The 19,344-nt window shown below is 48.5% G+C and overlaps 1 protein-coding gene and 1 pseudogene across 1 annotated transcript in view; both read right to left on the bottom strand.

Annotated features, from left to right (window-relative positions):
• The window catches only part of LOC139181318 (zinc finger protein 75D-like), a 42,842-nt gene extending 28,550 nt beyond the window's left edge, over window positions 1-14,292 (bottom strand). Inside the window, exon 1 of the mRNA XM_070784342.1 lies at window positions 14,155-14,292. Within this exon, the coding sequence (XP_070640443.1) occupies window positions 14,155-14,176 (22 nt within the window). The 5' untranslated portion in view covers window positions 14,177-14,292. The remainder of the gene's footprint in view (window positions 1-14,154) is intronic.
• Window positions 11,014-14,732, bottom strand: LOC139181319 (small integral membrane protein 10-like protein 2A; annotated as a pseudogene).
• Between the last annotated feature and the right edge of the window lie 4,612 nt (window positions 14,733-19,344).

Genomic DNA, 19,344 nt, shown 5'->3' with positions numbered 1-19,344 from the left:
GTACATGTGTCTTTTTCAATTTTGGTTTCCTCAGGGTATATGCCTCTGAGTGGGATTGCTTGGTCATACGGTGGTTTTATTCCTGGTTTTTTAAGTAATCTCCATACCATCTTCCATAGTGGCTGTATCAATTTACATTCCCACCAACAGCACAGGAGGGTTCCTTTTTCTCCACGTTTATTGTTTGTAGACTTTTTGATGAGGGCCATTCTGACTAGTGTGAGGTGATATCTCATTGTAGTTTTGACTTGCATTTCTCTAATACTAAGTGATGTTGAGCATCTTCTCATGTACTTGTTAGCCATCTGTATGTCTTTGGAGAAATGTCTGTTTAGGTCTTCTCCCCACTTTTTGATTGGGTTGTTTGTTTTTCTGGTATTGAGTTGTATGAGCTGCTTATATATTTTGCAAATTAATCCTCTGTCAGTTGTTTCATTTGCTATTATTTTCTCCCATTCTGAAGGTTGTCTTTTCACCTTGTTTATAGTTTCCTTTGCTGTGCCAAAGCTTTTAAGTTTAATTAGGTCCCATTTGTTTACTCTTGTTTTTATTTCTATTACTCTAGGTGGTGGATCATAGAGGATCTTGCTTTGATTTATGTCATCAAGTGTTCTGCCTGTGTTTTCCTCTAAGAGTTTTATAGTTTCTGGTCTTACATGTATGTCTTTAATCCTTTTTGAGTTTATCTTTGTGTGTGGTGTTAGGAAGTGTTCTAATTTCATTCTGTACATGTAGCTGTCTAGTTTTCCCAGCACCACTTATTGAAGAGGCTATCTTTGCCCCATTGTATATTCTTACCTGCTTTGTCAAAAATAAGGTATGGATAGATGCATGAATTTATTTCTGGATCTTTTTCCATTGGTCTATATTTCTGTTTTTGTGCCAGTACCATGCTGTCTTGATGACTGTAGCTTTGTAGTATTATCTGAAGTCAGGAAGGGTGATTCCTCCAGCTCCATTCTTCTTTCCCAAGACCACTTTGGCTATTCGGGGTCTTTTGTGTTTCCAAATGAATTGTGAAATTTTTGTTCTAGTTCTGTGAAAAATGCCATTGGTAATTCGATAGGGATCACATTGAATCTGTATATTGCTTCTGGTAGTATAGTCATTTTCACAATATTGATTCTTCCTACCCAGGAACATGGAATATCTCTCCACCTGTTTTTTTAATCTTTGATTTCTTTCATCAGTGTCTTATAATTTTCTGTATACAGGATACAGTTCTTTTGTCTCCTTGGGTAGGTTTATTCCTATATATTTTATTCTTTTTGTTGCAATGGTGAATAGGATTCATTCCTTAATTTCTTTTCCTGATTTTTCATTGTTAGTGTATAGGGATGCAAGTGATTTCTGTGTATTGATTTTGTATCCTGCAACATTGCTAAATTCACTGATTATCTCTAGTAATTTTCTGATAGTATCTTTAAGGTTTTCTATGTATAGTATCATGTCATCTGCAAACAGTGAGAGCTTTACTTCTTCTTTTCCAGTCGGGATTCCTTTTATTTCTTTTTCTTCTCTGATTGCTGTAGCTAGGACTTCCAAAACTATGTTGAATAATAGTGGTGAGAGCATCTTTTAATGTACCTGTTGGCCATCTGGGCTTCCCTGGTGGCTCAGAAGTAAAGAATCTGCCTGCGATGTGAGAGACCTGGGTTTGATCCTTAGGATGGGATGATCCGCTGGAGAAGGGAATGGCAACCCACTCCAGTATTCTTGCCTGGAGAAGTCCATGGACAGAGAAGCCTGGCCAGCTACAGTCCATGGAGTCTGCAAAGAGTCAGACACAAGTGAGTGAGTAACACTGGTCATCTGTATGTCTTTGGGAAAATTTCTATTCGGATCCTCTGCCCAGTTTTAATGGCACTATTCACTTTTCTGCTCTTGAGTTGTATGAGGTTTTTACATATTCTATTTCTTCCTTCAGGTGATCTTCCCTACCCAGGGGTCAAATCTGGATCTCCTGAGTTGCAGGCAGATTCTTTACCATCTGAGCCACCAGGGAAGTTCCCATTTTTTTTTTTTGGATATTAGCCCCTTATCAGATACATGACATGCAAGTATTTTGACCCATTTAATAGTTGCCTTTTCATTTCATTGATGGTTTCCTTTGCTGGGCAGAGGCCTTTTAGTTTAATATAGCCCTGCTTGCTTATTTTTTGCTTTTGTTCCTTTGATTTTGGTGTCAGAACCTCCTGACTTCTTCTGTGACCATGCATAGGAGCATACCAATCACTCTAATTCTGCCTTACCTTAGCAGGGTCAGGAGATTTCCTTAAACATTCTTATAGTCCTCAAATATGTATGTGTGGCCTTTGTGTTGTGGCCCAAAGGATAATTTCTTATAGGGATCTATTTATTTACTTACTCTCTTTCTTTCCTTAATGAATTGTTAAGCCTCAGAAATCACCAGTTACGCAGGGCAGCTTGAGAGACCTGGTATCTCACAGTGGGGCATTTAGTCATCTAGTATCAGGGAGGCAATGAAAAGATGAAGAGAGCATGCTGTTCCTCTAGTATATGCCAGGAAGACTCTCATCTATTGGCTTGGCATAGGCTTCTTACAGCCACCTGATATGCCCTACAGCACCATCACACAGCACACCACATGGCCTAGTACACTCACTTGCATTGGCTGGAGTCACCTGCAAAAGTTTCTTTTCCTATAAGGCTGTGTATTGTTCATGGACCTAGAAACTGAAAACATTATTCCTGCATCGAGGATGTCTGAATTATCTTACAAGCCAATAAAATGGAGGAATACAACAGATCCAAAAATTGCTTATTTAGTGTTATTCATAAGGCCTTCCAGTTCACCTTTGAAAGCAATTTCCTACACATACTCATATAGGGTTGATTTTGAATTAATTGCATGGTGGTAGGAAAGAGACGGAGAAGGCAATGGCACCTCACTCCAGTACTCTTGCCTGGAAAATCCCATGGGCGGAGGAGCCTGGTAGGCTGCAGTCCATGGGGTCGCTGAGGGTCGGGCACAACTGAGCGACTTCACTTTCCTGCATTGGAGAAGGAAATGGCAACCCACTCCAATGTTCTTGCCTGGAGAATCCCAGGGATGGGGTAGCCTGGTGGGCTGCCATCTGTGGGGTCACACAGAGTCTGACACGACTGAAGTGACTTAGCAGCAGCAGCAGGAAAGAGAAGGGGGCAGAGATCAATTCTGATTGTGTATGGGTTGATACTTATTGCTCATAGATGATGAGAACATGCAGTATCTCTGTATTATTTTTCAACTTCCATGTGTTTTGATCATTGTCATGAAGTTTGTGAAATGCAATCTGTTTGGCGAGAAGCTACAAGTGCAGGCCCTGGTGCACATGAAGTGCTCTTTTACCTCATTAGTCTCTGGAGAGCAAGAAAACAAACCTCACAGTGCACAATGTGCATCAGCGAGACGGGGTCAGAGGTGCTCTGGAGATGCAGTTTCATCCTAAACTTTGGGATTTGTTGAACGATATTGAGAGAAGAATGGGATGGCTATATTTATGAACCATGTTATCTAGGAGAAGGAGGGTGAACTTGGCATTGGTTGGGGTGGGGCTGAAAACCTGGGAATGGGTAGACAGTGACAGGAAACTTGTAGAGAGTCAACAGCAACATAAGTTGTATCTAAACCGAAGCAAGGCTGATGGGGGATGGATTCAAGAAACAACAGGAAGTAGAGTCTTACTAACTGGATGCATGAGGGAGAAGGACACAGCCAGTAAAGAGACGACTCCTGATTTTGGAGTGGATGGTGGTGACACCACACAAGATAGGGAACCAAAAAAGAAAAGAAGGGTATTTTGGGTTTTTAGAAAAGACAAATTCAGCTTGGAACAGTTGGCTATGAACACTTGAGTGTGCCAAAAGCAGCTAGATCTCTGATGAGAATCTGCTTGGTTACCACTAAGGGTTGGTTCTTGATATTGCAGGGTAATGAACTCATTTTTGCAAGAGTCAAAAATTAAGATATACTCACCAGAGACTGATCTACAAGCTAGAATGCCAATCAGAACTACAGTGGGAACTATAATGGTCAGGGTAAAATACCAACACGAATTAGAAAGCAGAGTGTATTCTTGAGGGAAAGTGATGCCAGAACAGATGTATTTTAACTGGGGACCTCAGAAGCCCCAGGTGAAAAATAATAGTCTGCAGTTCCATAAATCTTCCAGAGGAAAACAATGTGGTTGACTTTGCAGGTTTAAGTCCTCTGTGGCATAAAAGGCTGAGCAAATCCGTATGCTCCATGGAGCACACAGATGATGGAAAAGCATAGATAGGGATTGGTGGAGGCAGAGGGCAGAACCGAGGGAGGGCAGGAATCTAGCGGAGCTCTCAGCCTTCAGTTGCCCTCCCAGCGGCCCCACTCCCCGAACGCAGAAGGAGAGGCAGTAGTACCAACTGGCTTGCTGCTTTGGCTGTGGGAGGCCAAAGCTTCAGGTACACCAAAGAGACAGCAGGGGGAGGCTGTGAGGGGGTTTCAGCTGTAGTACACCCTGAAAGTCGCAGGGTGGCTTTGTCTTTCCCAAATCCAGGGAAGGTTAATGAATAGAATCCCTTCCATTTCCTGTGTTCTTTTTTCTTCCTTTGGATCTCGGCTACCCACTCTGTGCAGCTGAGGGCAAGCAGATGAGAACTGGGTGAAGGAGCTACAGATGAGGCGGAAGGAGTGAGTTGTTTCCGGATGGTGTGCAGTGGGGGCGCCCCCGCAGCCGGGTTCACACAGAAGTTGCCGCCCACCGAACCCGTCCCAGGACGAGCCAGGCCCTTACCCATGCTCGCGGCTGCACTGGACCCACGACAGTCGCCAGGTGGGTGCTACCCACGCCAATTTGACCAGTCACGAAGCTGCGGCTCAGAAAGGCCGAGTGGCCTGCCCTGGTTAAGTGGTAGAGCTGCTGTGTCTAAATAGAGAGTTTATGCCCTTGACCCTGACGCGGTGCTCCGTTTTGACGTCCTGAGACTAAGCAGCTCTTCTGACCAGCTCAGAATCAAGCTGATCACTAACGAAGACGGGTCCTCATGGATAGACCGCTTCTGCGTGTCAGCCACTGTGCTCAGTGTCCACTGATTGATGTGATGTGAATTGCCAACACAACACCCCCTGGTTTTCTGATATAATTCAAAGAATCCACCAGTAGATGGCGCAGCTCCACTGGGTTTTCGAGTTATAGGAGGCTCTGCACACTCACGTTGACATATATTACTCCCACTCCCTTCGTGTGTCCCAAGGCCTCTCTTCTCTTTCTTATCTTGCCCTTATCAAAACTGGCTGTGCACGGATGACTGTCCCTGTCGCTGAAGGCCTTGGCAACACAACACCTTTAGGGCTTTCTGATGTAGTTCAAGGGATCAACCAGCAGGTGGCGATGCTCCACTCAGAAATCGGAAGAATGTAATCGGTTCCTGCTGCTGCTGCTAAGTCGCTTCAGTCGTGTCCGACTCTGTGCGACCCCATAGATGGCAGCCCACCAGGCCCCGCCGTCCCTGGGATTCTCCAGGCAAGAACACTGGAGTGGGTTGCCATTTCCTCCACCAATGCATGAAAGTGAAAAGTGAAAGTGAAGTCGCTCAGTCGTGTCCGACTCTTAGCGACCCCATGGACTGCAGCCTACCAGGCTCCTCCGTCCATGGGATTTTCCAGGCAAGAGTACTGGTGTGGGGTGCCATTGCGGTTCCTAAGTTATTTATTTTGGCTGTGCTGGGTCTTTTCTCTGGCTACAGCGAGCCAGGGCTACTCTTGGTTTCAGTACGTGGGCTTTTCATTGCCGTGGCTTCTCTTGTTTCGAAGCACAGGCTCTAGGGCCAGAAGGCTTCAACGGTTGTGGCTACCTGGCTTCGTTGCTCTGTGGCAAGTGGGATCTTCCTGGACCAGAGATGGAAGCCTTGTGCAGTGAACTGGCAGGATAATTCTCAACCACTGAACCATCAAGGGAGCACTGGAAGGTGAAATCTTAACTGCTGGATAACCAAGGAAGTCTCACAAGTCATGGATTTAGATGCAAGGACATATGACAGGGGCTTGGTTGCAGAAACAAGACATGAACTTGTCCCCTGGGACCAGAGGGGAATCTGCCACAGGGTGCAACTGATCAGAATCGTGCAGAAAAGCCTGAGCTGAAAGTCAGGAAACCTGGATGCTAATCTTGGCTCTGCCACCCATTAGTTCTGTGGTTTTGGGTACGTCACTGTACGTCCTTTTTCAGTTCATTTAAAATACAGTTTACTTATGTCAACCTCTCGACTCTCAAGATATCAGGGAGTAGTGCTTTCAAACTCTAATCACCAGTTATTATGAAAGTGTAAGTCCTAATTCAATAGGCCTGTGGTGGAGGCCTCAGAGTGACAAGTTCCCAGGTGATACTGATGCAGCTGGTCCCTGGACCACACTTTGAGTAGCAGGCAAGCGTCCACTACAGAAGTGGCTCAAGGGCGCTCTCTGCTGGTGTGGAGGCCAGAGGCAGGACTCTAGTCACCAGCCCCTCCCCAGCTTCAGCAAGAGCAGCTTGTCTTTTGATGTCCTGAGACTGAGCAGCTCTTCTGACCAGCTCTGAATCGAGCTGATCACTAACAAAGATGGGGTCTTGTGTACAGACCACTTCCACGAGTCAGTCACCGTGCTCAGTGTTCAGTGATTGATGTGTACTGGTTCACATGTTCCTCAGAGAACCATGGAATTACTCACCATCTCGCAGATGAAGTGAACGACAGAGAATCTGAATGTGCTCAGTCGCTCAGTCCTGTCTTACCCTTTATGACCCCCCATGGACCATAGCCCGCCAGGCTCCTCTGTCCTTGAAATTCTCCAGGCAAGAATGCTGAAGTGGGTAGCCATTCCGTTCTCCAGAGGATTTTCCTGACCCAGGGATCGAACCCACCTCTCAAGTGGGTTTCAAGCAGATTCTTTACCACTCAGCCACCAGGGAAGCCCAGAGAGTCTGAAGGACCTGGCCAAAGTGACTCCAGTCAAGAGTCTGGGTTCGAACCCAGCTAGTTTCCCCTCCCAAGTCTGCTCCAAGCACCACGTGCCTGGTGTATAAGAGGTAATGACAATTTCCAGTACTGCTGGTGTTCTGAAAAGTCCCTGCTGACTTAAGGGGGTACCCTGCATCCCAGATGTATTTGCAAATCTTGTGGTGTGCATAGAAATCTGAAGCACATAGTCAGTTCATAGATTCTTATTTGCTCAAGATCTTGCACCTCCTATAACTTGAAAACCTGTATATCTCGTCCTCATGGTTTGTTCATTACAGAAAGCAAATTCTGCCAAAACTTGGTGAAGGCTCCATGCTCCAGTCCAAGGCTGGCCAGAGCTGGTGGATCCCTTGAACTATATCAGAAAACCCAGTGGGTATTTTTTGACCAAGAACTTCATTGACAGAAGCAGTCATGCATATACAGTCAGCTTTGTTTTTTAAATTGTAGTACAGCTGATATACAATATTGTGTTAGTTTTAGGAGCACAGCAAAGTGATTCGGTTTTATATACGTATATTCTTTTTAAAATTTTTCTGAGTTATTAGAAAATAGTGAATATCGTTCCCTATGCTTTACAGTAAGTCCTTGTTTATTTTATATATAGTAGTGTCTATATGGGAGAAGGCGATGGCACCCCACTCCAGTACTCTTGCCTGGAAAATCCCATGGACGGAGGAGCCTAGTAGGCTGCAGTCCATGGGGTCACGAAGAGTCGGACACGACTGAGCGACTTCACTTTCACTTTTCACTGTCATGCATTGGAGAAGGAAATGGCAACCCACTCCAGTGTTCTTGCCTAGAGAATCCCAGGGACGGCAGGGCCTGGTGGGCTGCCATCTATGGGGTCGCACAGAGTCGGACATGACTGAAGTGACTTAGCAGCAGCAGCAGTGTGTATACGTTAATACCATACTCCTAATTTATCAAGGGTTTAATTTCCAAAATATACAAACAAATCAGGAAACTCAATATAAGAAAATGAAAAAAATGGGCAGAAAAGCTAAACAGACATTTCTAAAAAAAACGACATAGATGCTAAGGGGATGAGAAGAGAGGTCTTGGGGCACAGAAAGGGAGTGGGAGGAATGGGTGTCAAGATGAGGTTGTAGAGCCTCTGCTTTAGCTATGACTGGGATTCCCAGGGTGACAGAGACTGGCTTTCTGTTAAATTTGACCTTGCAGAAAAGGCGCCCGGCAAGGCAAGGTCAAACTGCAGTATTTCGCAGGTGGCATGTACATGGAGATTTGCCATCATCATGAAGTCATAGAAAATGAGAAAACAGAAACATAGAGAAAATAGTCTACTGGTCTCAAACTATCAAAAAGAACTGAGAAGTTGCTTCCCTGGGGCCTGCACTACTGTGCCTGTAGGCCAGGAAACGGGTGCAGGGAGGCACGGTGCCATGCCCACATGCCCAGAGCTGGTGATCTGTGGAGCTGGAACCCACCCGGCCTTTCATTCCTGGGCTGGGGCTCTGCCCTCTGTACTCCTGGGTGCAAAACCCTGTTGTAGAGAGAGGTAGGAAAAGCAGGATGGAGAACACTCCACGGGGTCTGGGTTAAGGATGTGCACAACATCTGAATAAAAAATGCTTTAAAAAGTGCTCCGATCTGCCGTGGTATTCACCTGGAAACAACTTTCGATAAGACTTTCCAGAAAAATTGCCTCGAGAACATCGATGGAATTACCTTCCAGTTGTGTCTGGGGCATTCATTGGAATTCCTGCCACATGTGTCCTGACATTTCTTTTTAATCTACACCATGTAAAAATGCAATCTTTGGCTGCCAGTCTCTGGGAACTGGGAAAGTCACCTATGGCTCTGCTGCTCCGGGTGGCCAGGCTGCTCTGAGTTAACCTTGGACCTGGAGCTGGCCGTAGCAACGACACCCCAGATTACTTCCTGGGTACACGAGGGGTCGCATTCCTCCTGACTGAACCCTCCCATGAGCCCTGCACCTATTATGCTCTCACATGGTCTGTGTGGGCTCCTCTGTCTGGTCCATGGGTTCAGTGCTCAGGGCCTACTTTGGGGTCGGGCATGGAGAGGAGTCCAGGAAATATGTCTTGCCAAATGAGCGGTTGAGGGTCTCTGAAGAATCACCTTCCCTGAGGCCCTCTGGGTGCCACTGTGACCCCATTATCAGGGTGAATGTTAATGAGCTACAGGGGATGTGTGGCATAAATTGGGGTGTGGGAGGCAGGGGAAGGAGGGATTCCTGAGGAGGCCTCGGATTTCTGGGTAAGGGGTGTTGTGGGTGGATGAGCAGTGGCGGTTGCTGCAGATGGACCCTGTGGTGGCCACAGAGAGGGAGGGCTGTCATGGCAGCCACTGAGGGAAGCCTCGAGAAGGGCTTGGTGACCAGGCAAGGGAGAAGCTGGCCTGAGGTAGCCTTGGGGACTGCTCTGCAGAAGAGGCAGAGGCTCCCAGGTTCAGCCTGGTTCCCAGTGCTGAGGTGGAACACAGCCTCAAGATAATCAGGAGCTTCTGCCACTGTCAGCGGGGCAGTGGGGAGTGAGATTGTCTCTGAGTGCACAGGGTTGGGGGGGGGGATACCCAGTGCCTTGGTGGGGAGCTGTGGCCCATGGAGGCCTACTGTTTGTGGAGGTTGGGAAAGTCGGTCATAGGCCCCAGGAGGCGCTCTGGCCAGAGGGGAAGCCCCACTGTGCTGGCTTTCATGGGTAGGCACTGTCTGGGCGTCTTCCTCCTGCCTGGTTGGGTGTGGGGGGCAGCAGAAGGGCTGGAATGGGCCTCCCTGGAGGGGCTGGGCAAGTGGGTGCAGGGAGCTGAGAGCTGGACGGGGTGCAGGGTGCAGGCTCAGAAGCAGCCTCAGGCCCAGGAAAATCATGGGTGCCAAGAAGGAGACCCAGAGGCAGCGAGAACACTGGACCAGAAGCCACAGGCTGTGCCTGGGCCCAGATGCTGAGTCAGCCCTTAGCTCAGGGTGGTGGAAGTGAAGGAGCAGAGCAGGAGGTGGCAGGAAAGACACAGCAGGAGAGGTCTGGCTGAGACCAGAGGCTGAGGCTAAGGAGGGAGAGCAGACAATCATCTCTTGGGGGCGCCGAGGGTGCCCAGATAAGGGCTGGGGAGGCTGTGTGCTCTTCCTCCCTGCCTGGGTAGGTGAGTGCAGGTGTGGAGGTGGGGTCTGAGCTGGATCCTGGTCTAACGGTGGGCAGAGTCAGGAGGCAGACAGGGAGGATGGGGAGCAGAGAATGAGTCCCTCCAGTGGGGTGACAGGACCCTCAGGGAATGTCAGGGCCAGGCCTTAAAATCTGCCAGTAGCTCAGAGCCTTGGTCCTGTCATGGGACTCTGCTTAAGCACAGGTCTCAGCCACCCCACGACCTGACGTTTCTGTTTCTGTGCGCAGAAGAGGGCCCTACCTTCCTCCCTCTGAGGTGGGTGCTGTGCTTCTCTGCAGGCCTCCCTCCCACAGCCTCTGACCACCACCCCCGCTCCCTCTGCAGCAGTCTCGGAGTCCCCACCCCGGGCCCTGTGATGGGACAGCTTGAGTCTAAGGTGGAGGGAAGGGAAGCTGGTCTCTGGTCCCCAACGTTGATCTTCTTCAAAACGAGCACCAACCTGGCTGCCAGGGAAGCGATGGGTCCCTGCCACCTGCTGCTGCAGAGGGGCCTCCGGGTGACACAAAGTGATCTGCAGACGGTCCATTTCACCTCACCTACCCCAGCCCATCCTTGGGGTTCAACTGAATTAAGTGCTTTCTAACACCAGGCTTTAAAATAAAGAAAACACTTAGCTGTCTGGTTATTCAAATAGTTTGTGAATGGGACAAACTGGGACAATCGCTTCATCTTAGGCCAGGCCTGTGCTGCTGACTTCTCATCATGGGAGCAGCGCTCCAAGTCAAGTCCTGTCTCAGAGCATCTTCTGAACAGGCCACCATCCCTGCCATGACCCCACCCACTTATAGCCCTCAGGATGCTCCCCTGCCCCAGCTTCTGGCCGCCAGAGTAGGGTGAGCTCACCCCCAGCCCCCCTCCTCCAAGGGGGCACCACACCAGAAACAAGAGGCCTCCAGTTTTCATTTTATTCAATTCAAAGAATATTTTTTATAAACTTAGACAGACACAAGATGTGACAACACTGGAAACAAGAACATTTCTCTGACCATACTGCGCTGACTGGTGCAGAGTTCATCACACACAGAAAAGGAGCAGTGGTCTTATTCAGGTCAGTGATTGTGTGTAAGCTACACTGCCTGAAAACCAGACTGCAAATAAAGTGCAAAGAGAGCAGCAGGGGCCCAGTCGGGAGATGAGGAAGAGACGGGAGAGCAGAAGCAGCGAACGACTCAAGATCAAAACGGTAAGAAGAGCAGTGGCAGGAGCACGTGCTGAGGACGTGTCCCCGCCCCTCCCACGGCCAACATCTTTGGGGGCGGACAGCCCCAGCCAGAGCCCCACAAGGAGCGGGGATTCTCTGCAGGTGACGAGGGGTCTCTGAGCCCGGGGCCCCTGAATCTCCAACATACTTTATCCACTTTGGGAAACAGCCTCCCAGGGCCCAGGCAGCTCCAACAGAGCCACGAGCCCGGGAAGGACAGGGAGCCCGTCCTGCACTGCACACCAGCTAAACAGCTCTGCACCCTCTGCAGCGCATAGTCACTTGTGTGTGCACAAGCAATCACACACTTGTGCACAGACACACACCCATTCACAAATGCACACTGACACGTGTATTCACACACACACACACTCACATCCGCACATTCACACACAAACATCTGTGCATTCATGCATCTGTACTCATACCCACACACTCATCCACACACCCCCTCACACACTCACACACTCAAGCCCTCATGCATGTGCATACATACTCGCACATACATGCCCACACACATCCCACACTCACACATGCACTCAACATGCACACTCACACACACATTCACACACAGGCATGCACATATTAAGTAAAGACCCTCCCTAGTGCCCTCCTCAGGCCCTCTTAGGCTGGCCCAGGAAGAGGCTGCAGCTGGGGATCCAGTCACCCAGAGGGTGAGATCCAAACTTGAAAAGGGCCCATTTACGCATCAGCCCCAAGGAGGCCCCTGGTCCTCCGCTCCTCTCCTCCCCTGCAGCCCAAGTCACAGTCTCTCAGAACTCCAGGGATGCAGTCCAAAGCCTGGCAGTCTCACGGAAGTGGTCCTGGAGGGACACAGTTGGGGTGGAGGAGGGGCCACCAGGACCAGGGGTTTCCAGGCAACTTGGCACAAGGGAGGAAGCCATCAGCGCCCTTCCATCTGTGGGAATCTGCGGGGGGCATGTGGTAGCCTGGGTGCAGCCTCAGGCCTCAGGGTGAGGCAGGCAGAGCTCTTCAGCCGGGCCCTGGGTGGCTGAGAAGGGCACATGGTGTGAGGCTCAGCCCCTGTGTCCCAGGGGCAACCAGGCTGCTGTGGTTCTTAGTCCCAGGAACTGAGGACCAGGACCGCAAGCAATCAGTGAGGGGGCAGACGTGGATGTGGGATGGGGCTGAGGGCCAGGGCCTCTCCCGGCTCCCCTCAGTGCCGCTCCTGGTGCACCAGTCAGCAGCACAGCCAGGACCGCTGCAGGCCCATCCAGAGCAGATGCTCCTGTGTGATCCTAGCAGGAGGGGCAGCCTGGAGACAGAGACATGGGGTCATGTGTGGGTCTCAGCTCCACCCCACCCACTTGTATCCCTTCCCTCCTATTACACTCGGCCCCAGGAGCCAGCCAACACTCCTACCCAAACTGACAGGCCTGTGCCACTCAACACCAAGGAACCCCTGGTTAAGCCTTGCGTGGGGCTTGGGTTGGGGTGGGAAGGCCTGACTGTGTGTGAATACCTTGCTCCCCAGGGGTTCTGGGACTCATCTCTCCTGTGACCATCTCAGCTTAGACTGTCCCCTGGTTCTTCCCCGTGACTTGCCATACACCCCACCTTCCCTGCCACGGGCCTTTCTCTCTAGGTCCCTTGGGAGCCTGTGCTCCCTTCCCCCATCCCACTGTGCCAGGTCTCCCAGAGACTGGGGGGCAGGTGGGGAATTCAGGCCCGGAGGCAGGTTCAGCTCCCCCACTTCTGATCTATGTGACAAGGGCAAATGTCTCCCTTCCCAGAGCCCAGCAGGTGGGGAGAACAGAGCTCCACCAGAGTGTCTCTAGCACCATCCTTCCTCCCTCATGCCAGTACTGGATCACCAGGCCACCCCTCCCCTTGGGCTCTCCACCTGGAAGGCCCTGCCTCTCCTCGAGGGGTCAGTCCCTTCTCTCGGGCGCTCCCCAGGCAACTCTAGGGGCAGGGGTGCCCCAGGCAGGGATTTGATTCTCTTGACCACAGAAGGGGCAGTTCACCTTCTATAACACCAGTTCTTACAAGAAAAACATTGGGACTTGAGAGTTGCCTCCTCACCCAAAGACATCCCTGTCTCCCCAACTGTCGCCTACCCTACAAGCCTCTTCTCCATCTGCTCTCCCATCCCAGCCTGACAGCTGCCCTCCACTCAAGGAGACCCCCACTTTCCCAAATCCTTTGGGACACAGGGGCTGCTGGAGGCTGTCCAGGACTGGAGCAGCGCATTCTGTAGCACCAGGAAGGCACTGATAGGAGGTGGAGGGAGCGTGGCTGAGATGGGGCAGGGCTGGGAGGAACACGTCTTTCCCTCTTCCCTGTCCCCTGATGCAAAGCTTTGGAGGGTGGAGAGGAGCAAGATAGACAGCAGGAGCAGGCAGAGAGCAGTCCCAGAGACCCGCCAGGAGGAAGTCTTGTGAAGGGCTGAGAAAGAGACAGACCTGGGCTTGGGCCAAGAACACAACCATCCGTCCAGGCTGCCTCTCGAGGGGTGGAGGACAAGGGGGCCAGCATCCGCTCTCTTCCAGAGCTTTCCGGGCCTCTCCAGGGCCATTTCCCTCTATTCCCCTGTGTTCAGGCGACACTACCGGGGCCGTGGGCCGAGGTGATGGGCTGACCCTCGGAGATGCCCAGGCAGCTGCCCCTCATCCCCATCTTGGATATATGACAAGGGAGTCCAGAGGGCCTGCATGCACCCTGCCTTGCCTGCTCTCGGCCAGGCAGCTTTCCAGGCTGGTTTCCTCAGGTCCCTTCCTCATCTCCCCAAGCCACCCAGCAGCCTGGACATCTAGATGTCATGGCCACCACCTCCCTCCAGCCCGCAAGTCCAACCTCTGGCCTCCTACCTTTTCGGTCGGGGTCAGTCATTCATGTTCCTACTGAAGAATTTCTTCCTTCTGCTCCCCGCTTCGGCCAAAGTGAGGCAACAGGTCGGCTGCACTCAGATAATTTTCTCGAGTTCGATGCAAAGGGCCCGTTTTGAGAGTTTCAGTGCAGTTCGTCACCGGCCGCGAAGTGGCTGGCCAGAGCCAGGGCTCGGTGGCTGTGTCCTCGGTCGAGGTCTAGGGCTCAGAGGCCTGATCCGCTCCTTCCTCGTCCCCCGGAGCGTCCCGGCGGCCCCCGGCCCAGTGATCCTTCATGCTGACGCCCCTGCCGTCGCGGCCGGGCGGAGGTGGTAGCGGGCGTTCACTCGATCCTCACCTGCAGGCGCACGTTGAGCATCACCGAGGCCACGATGTAGAAATAGGGGAAGTTCATGCGCAGACGCTAAGCCAGGTCGAAGAAGGTGATCAAGGTGCGCGTTGAGCCCCTTGAAGAAGGCACCGTACGAGCCGCGGATCGCGGTTGAACGCGCCAGCCGCACTGCCACGCCCGACAGGGCCGCTGCCGCCGCCGCCGCAGACAGAGCCCCCGACGCCGCCATGGGCCCGGGCCGGCGCGGGCCCCGCGGACCGACCGCAGCACGAGCTGGCGGACAGGTGGACGCGAGGCCTGGAGCCGCTGGCCAACAGCAGTCGCGTCCCACCCCGCCCTGTTCCGCCGCGCCCCGCCTTCAGTCTCCCCTCAGGGGCTGGGCTCTCGATGACTCCTCCGCCACAGCCAAGGCCCCACCTGAGCTGCCTAGGGACAGCTCCGCCCCCTCGCCTGCACGCACATTGGCGACCGCCTGCGCAGCTCCGCCCCTAGCATGGCCCTGCCCCTTGTCGGGTACCACAGAGCTGCTGCGAACGACTCAGCCCCACCCCCGGTACCTGCCCCTCCGAGAAGCCCCGCCTCCTCCCAGACTCCTAAGAGAGCCGGCGGGCCTGAAAGCTTTTTTTGTCAAGTGCTGCGCTCCTGGGATCCTTTTGCAGAATGCGCTATTCTGCAAGGAAGGCCCACCCGGAGCTCTTTACCCGTTTACACCATCCCCTTTCCCTCACTGTCTCCGCAGAAAATCTGGCCAGCTAGCCACTGCACTTTTAATTCATGTTTTTTTCTGGTAACTCTGCACTGTGGAATTTCACCAAACCTACATGCTCATTTTTCCCCTGTTCATGTGTATTTCGTGAATGCTCCTTTACCCCCATTGTCCTTACCTTTCATCCCATGGTGATTTCTATGCACTCCTCTTCTGTCTTTGCCCTGGATGCTGCACAAGGTCTTCTCAGCTATACATTTGCCCTCATTCATTGCTTTTTATCTGCTCTTGGGTTTTAAAGCCCTTTCGTGGTTTCATCTAATCTTTTTCTAAACCAAATCCAATTCAAAGTCCATGACATTTTCAGAATTATTGAAATGTGCTTGCTTCATTGTAGTCAGGACTTTTAAAAAGCCGTCTGCAAAAGTTGATTCATGAAGATTTCATCCCAGTTTTCACAAGGAGGGCTGGCCTAAGTTAATACCTTACTAATTCCTCTCAGAATGCCTGTTCACAGTCATACTGAATATCTCTGTGACATCTGTATAAATGTTTAAGAAACCCAGCAGATTCATATACACTGATTGAGCAGTTGTCCTGGAGAAGAGAGAGTTTGAGAGGCACTAGGTTATTGGATCACAACAATATAACCATGCATGAATATGAATGCATAAAAAAATCAGGGTAGATAAATGTCACATTATTGAACATCATTTACTCTGGTTAAGGAAGTAGGAAGAAAGACATACTTTTTGTTTTTCATGTATATGTATGTATATCCATTTGTGTATCTGTAACTATTACTTGTATAATACAACAAAAATATTTGAAACAGAAGGGGCCACATGAATATAGACTTAAGCTACATAGAAACCTTTTTTTTTTTTTTTTCCTAGACTGGATCCTGCCTCATTCATGTGCAGAGCCTGTTCCCTCCAATCATTTCTGAAACCTCTTCTTGGCCACATCTCATTTATCTTTAGCATTTTATTTTGAAATAATTATAGACTCAGGGAAGTTGCACAAATAGCACAAAAAAGACCTTGTGCCTTTTACCCACGTTCCCCAATGGTGACATGTTCTGTAGATGCAGTATAATATTAAAACTAGGAAACTGACACTGGTATATTACTCTTGACTAGACTACAGGCCCAATTCGGGTTTCTCCATTTTTCTAACCTGCATTAATTTGTGTGTATGTGTGCCTGTATCGCTCTAGCAATTTTATCCCATGTCAGGATTCATGCAACCACCACTATGATCAAGATACAAAAATATTCCAACACCACAAAAGAACTGATTTGAGCCACCTCTTTGTACTTACTCAGCGACCCTATACATATTTTGTTAGAGTTTCATCTATTTCATTTCCTTTAGAATGGCTGTAAATGGTACTGTGTGCTTAATTTTGGTTTCCACATGTTCACTTTTCATATACAGAATGCAATTATTTTTAAAATTTATTTATTTGGCTGCACCAAGGTCTTAGTTGTGGCACACAGGATCTTCCGTCTTCGTTGTGGCATGTGGGATCTAATTCCCTACCCAGGGATAGAACCTGAGTCCCCCTGCGCTGGGAGATCAGGGTCTTAGCTACTGAACCACCAGGGAAGTCCCCGCAATTGAATTTTTAATGAAACTTTTTATTTGGAGGTAACTGTAGATTTACATACAGTTGCAAGAAAAAAATAGATCCTGCGTACATTTTACCCAATTTTCCACAGTTTTCCACATCTTTCAAAACTGCAGTATGGTGCAATATCAAAATCAGGACATTGACACAATCTACCGATCTTGTTCAGATTTCCCCAATTTACTTTTTTGTTTGTGTGTGTGTGTTTGTGAATTGTTCTATGCAGTTTTATCACATATGTGCATTCATGCATCCACCATCACAGTCAAGATACAGAACAGTTTCATAACTATAAGGATCCCTCATGTTGCCCTTTTTTTTGACCACACCCACTTCTCTCCTGTTCGCCTTCCTTAATGCTTCACAACCACTAATCTGCTGTCTATTTCTATAATTTAGTCTTTTTGAGAATGTTGCAAAAATGGAATCTTATAGGATGTAACTTTTTGGGATTGGGTTTTTTTTTTCTTTCTTTCTTTTACTTTGGAGATTGGCTTTTTCACTCAGTCTGGGATTTTTTTTCTCATTCTTCTTTGGAGAGTCATCCAAGTTGCTGGAAATGTCAAGTGTCAATAGTTCACTGCTTTTATTGCTAAGTTAGTATTCCTTCGCATGGTTGCACCAGAATTTGTATCCCTCCTACCAAAGAAGGACACCAGGGCTTCCAGTTTGGAACTACTAGGGATAAAGCTGCTGTGAATATTTGTTCACTGATTATTGTGTGAACAAAATTTTCTCTTTATCTGGGATAAATGCCCAAGAGTACAATTTCTAAGCTGTATGGTAAGTGCCTGTTTAGTTTCATAAGACTCAGTTAAAATTTCCAATGTGGCTGTAACATTTTACACTCTGGGTCAGCAATTTCTGAATATATTGTTTCTCTACATCCTTGTCAGCCTTTGATGTTATCACTATTTTTAAAAATTTTAGCCCTTATGATAGGTGTATTGTGATATCTTATTGTGGTTTTAATTTATATTGGGGTTAGCCTAAAAGTTAATTGAAACTTTTTGGCTAACCCAATATTTCCCTTATGGCTAATAATGGCGAAAATCTGTTTATGTGCTTATTTTCTATCTGTATATTTTCTGTGCATGCACGCTAAGTCGCTTCAGTTGTGTCTGACTCTTCACGACCCTATGGACTGTAGCCTGCCAGGCTCCTCTGTCCATGGGATTCTCCTGGCAAGAATACTGGAGTGGGTTGCCATGCCCTCCTCCAGGGAATCCATGGATCAAACCCACATCTCTTATGTCTCCTGCATTGGCAAGTGGGTTCTTTAAAACTAGCGCCACCTGGGAAACCCCATATATCCTCCTTAGCTAAATGTCTTGTCATGTTCTAATTGAACTGCTTGTTTTTATTATTAAGTTTCGTGAGTTCTATATAATATATTCTAGATATGACTCTTTTGTTGGATAGATGGTTTGCAAATATTTTTCCACCCAATCTGTAGCTTGTATTTTCATTCTGTTAACAAGGGCTTTCTCACAGCACAATTTTTGATTTGATGAGGTCCAATTTATTTATGGATCATGGCTCTGGTATTATATGTCAGAACTTTTTACCAGGCCTTAGGTCTCAAAGATATTCTCCTATGTTTTCTTTTAAATTTTTTAAAGTTTTATTTCATATTTAAGTCTGTAGTCCATTTTGAGTCATATTTATGTAGGGTTTGGAGGTTTAAATCCAGGTTCACTTTTTGACTAAAAATGCCCAATTGCTAGAGCACAGTTTGTTTAAAAAAGCTATCCCTCCTCCCTTGAATTTTTTTTCTTTCATCTTTGTCAAAAACCAGTGGAGCATATTTCTGTGGGTCTATTTTGATGTTCTCTCTTCTGTTGCTTTGGTCTATGTGTCTATCCATCCTCTCTCCAATATCACACTATTTTGATTACTGTAGCTATAGAGTATATGTTACTATTGGTTAGAGTGATTCCTCACACTTTATTTTTCTTCTTCAACATTTATTTAGCTATTCTAGGGCTGGTGTTCATCTGTACAAATTTTAGGATAAACTTGTCTATGGGTACAAAATGCTTGCTAGCAAGTGTTAAACTTACAGATCAGTTTGGGTGAGAATGGACATCATTTATATGTTTAATATTTCAGTCCATGAACACAGTTGTTATTGCTGCTGTTCAGTCGCTAAGTCATGTCCAGCTCTTTGCAACTCCATGAACTGCAGCAGGCCAGGTTCCCTGTCCTTCACCATCTCCCAGAGTTTTCTCAAACTCAAGTCCATTGCATCGGTGATGCCATCCAACCATCTCATCCTCTGTCATCCCCTTCTCCTCCTGCCTTAAATCTTTTCAAGTATCAGGGTCTTTTCCAAATAAGTCAGCTCTTCGCATCAGGTAGCCAAAGTATTGGAGCTTCAGCTTCAGCATCAGTCCTTCCAATGAGTATTCAGGATTGATTTCCTTTAGGATTGACTTGTTTGATATCCTTGCACTCCAAGGGACTTTCAAGAGTCTTCTCCAGAATCATAGTTTGAAAGCA

The sequence above is a fragment of the Bos indicus genome, chromosome X (assembly GCF_029378745.1).
Source record: "Bos indicus isolate NIAB-ARS_2022 breed Sahiwal x Tharparkar chromosome X, NIAB-ARS_B.indTharparkar_mat_pri_1.0, whole genome shotgun sequence".
Lineage (NCBI taxonomy): Eukaryota > Metazoa > Chordata > Mammalia > Artiodactyla > Bovidae > Bos > Bos indicus.
This window is presented reverse-complemented; position numbering and strand designations above follow the sequence as displayed.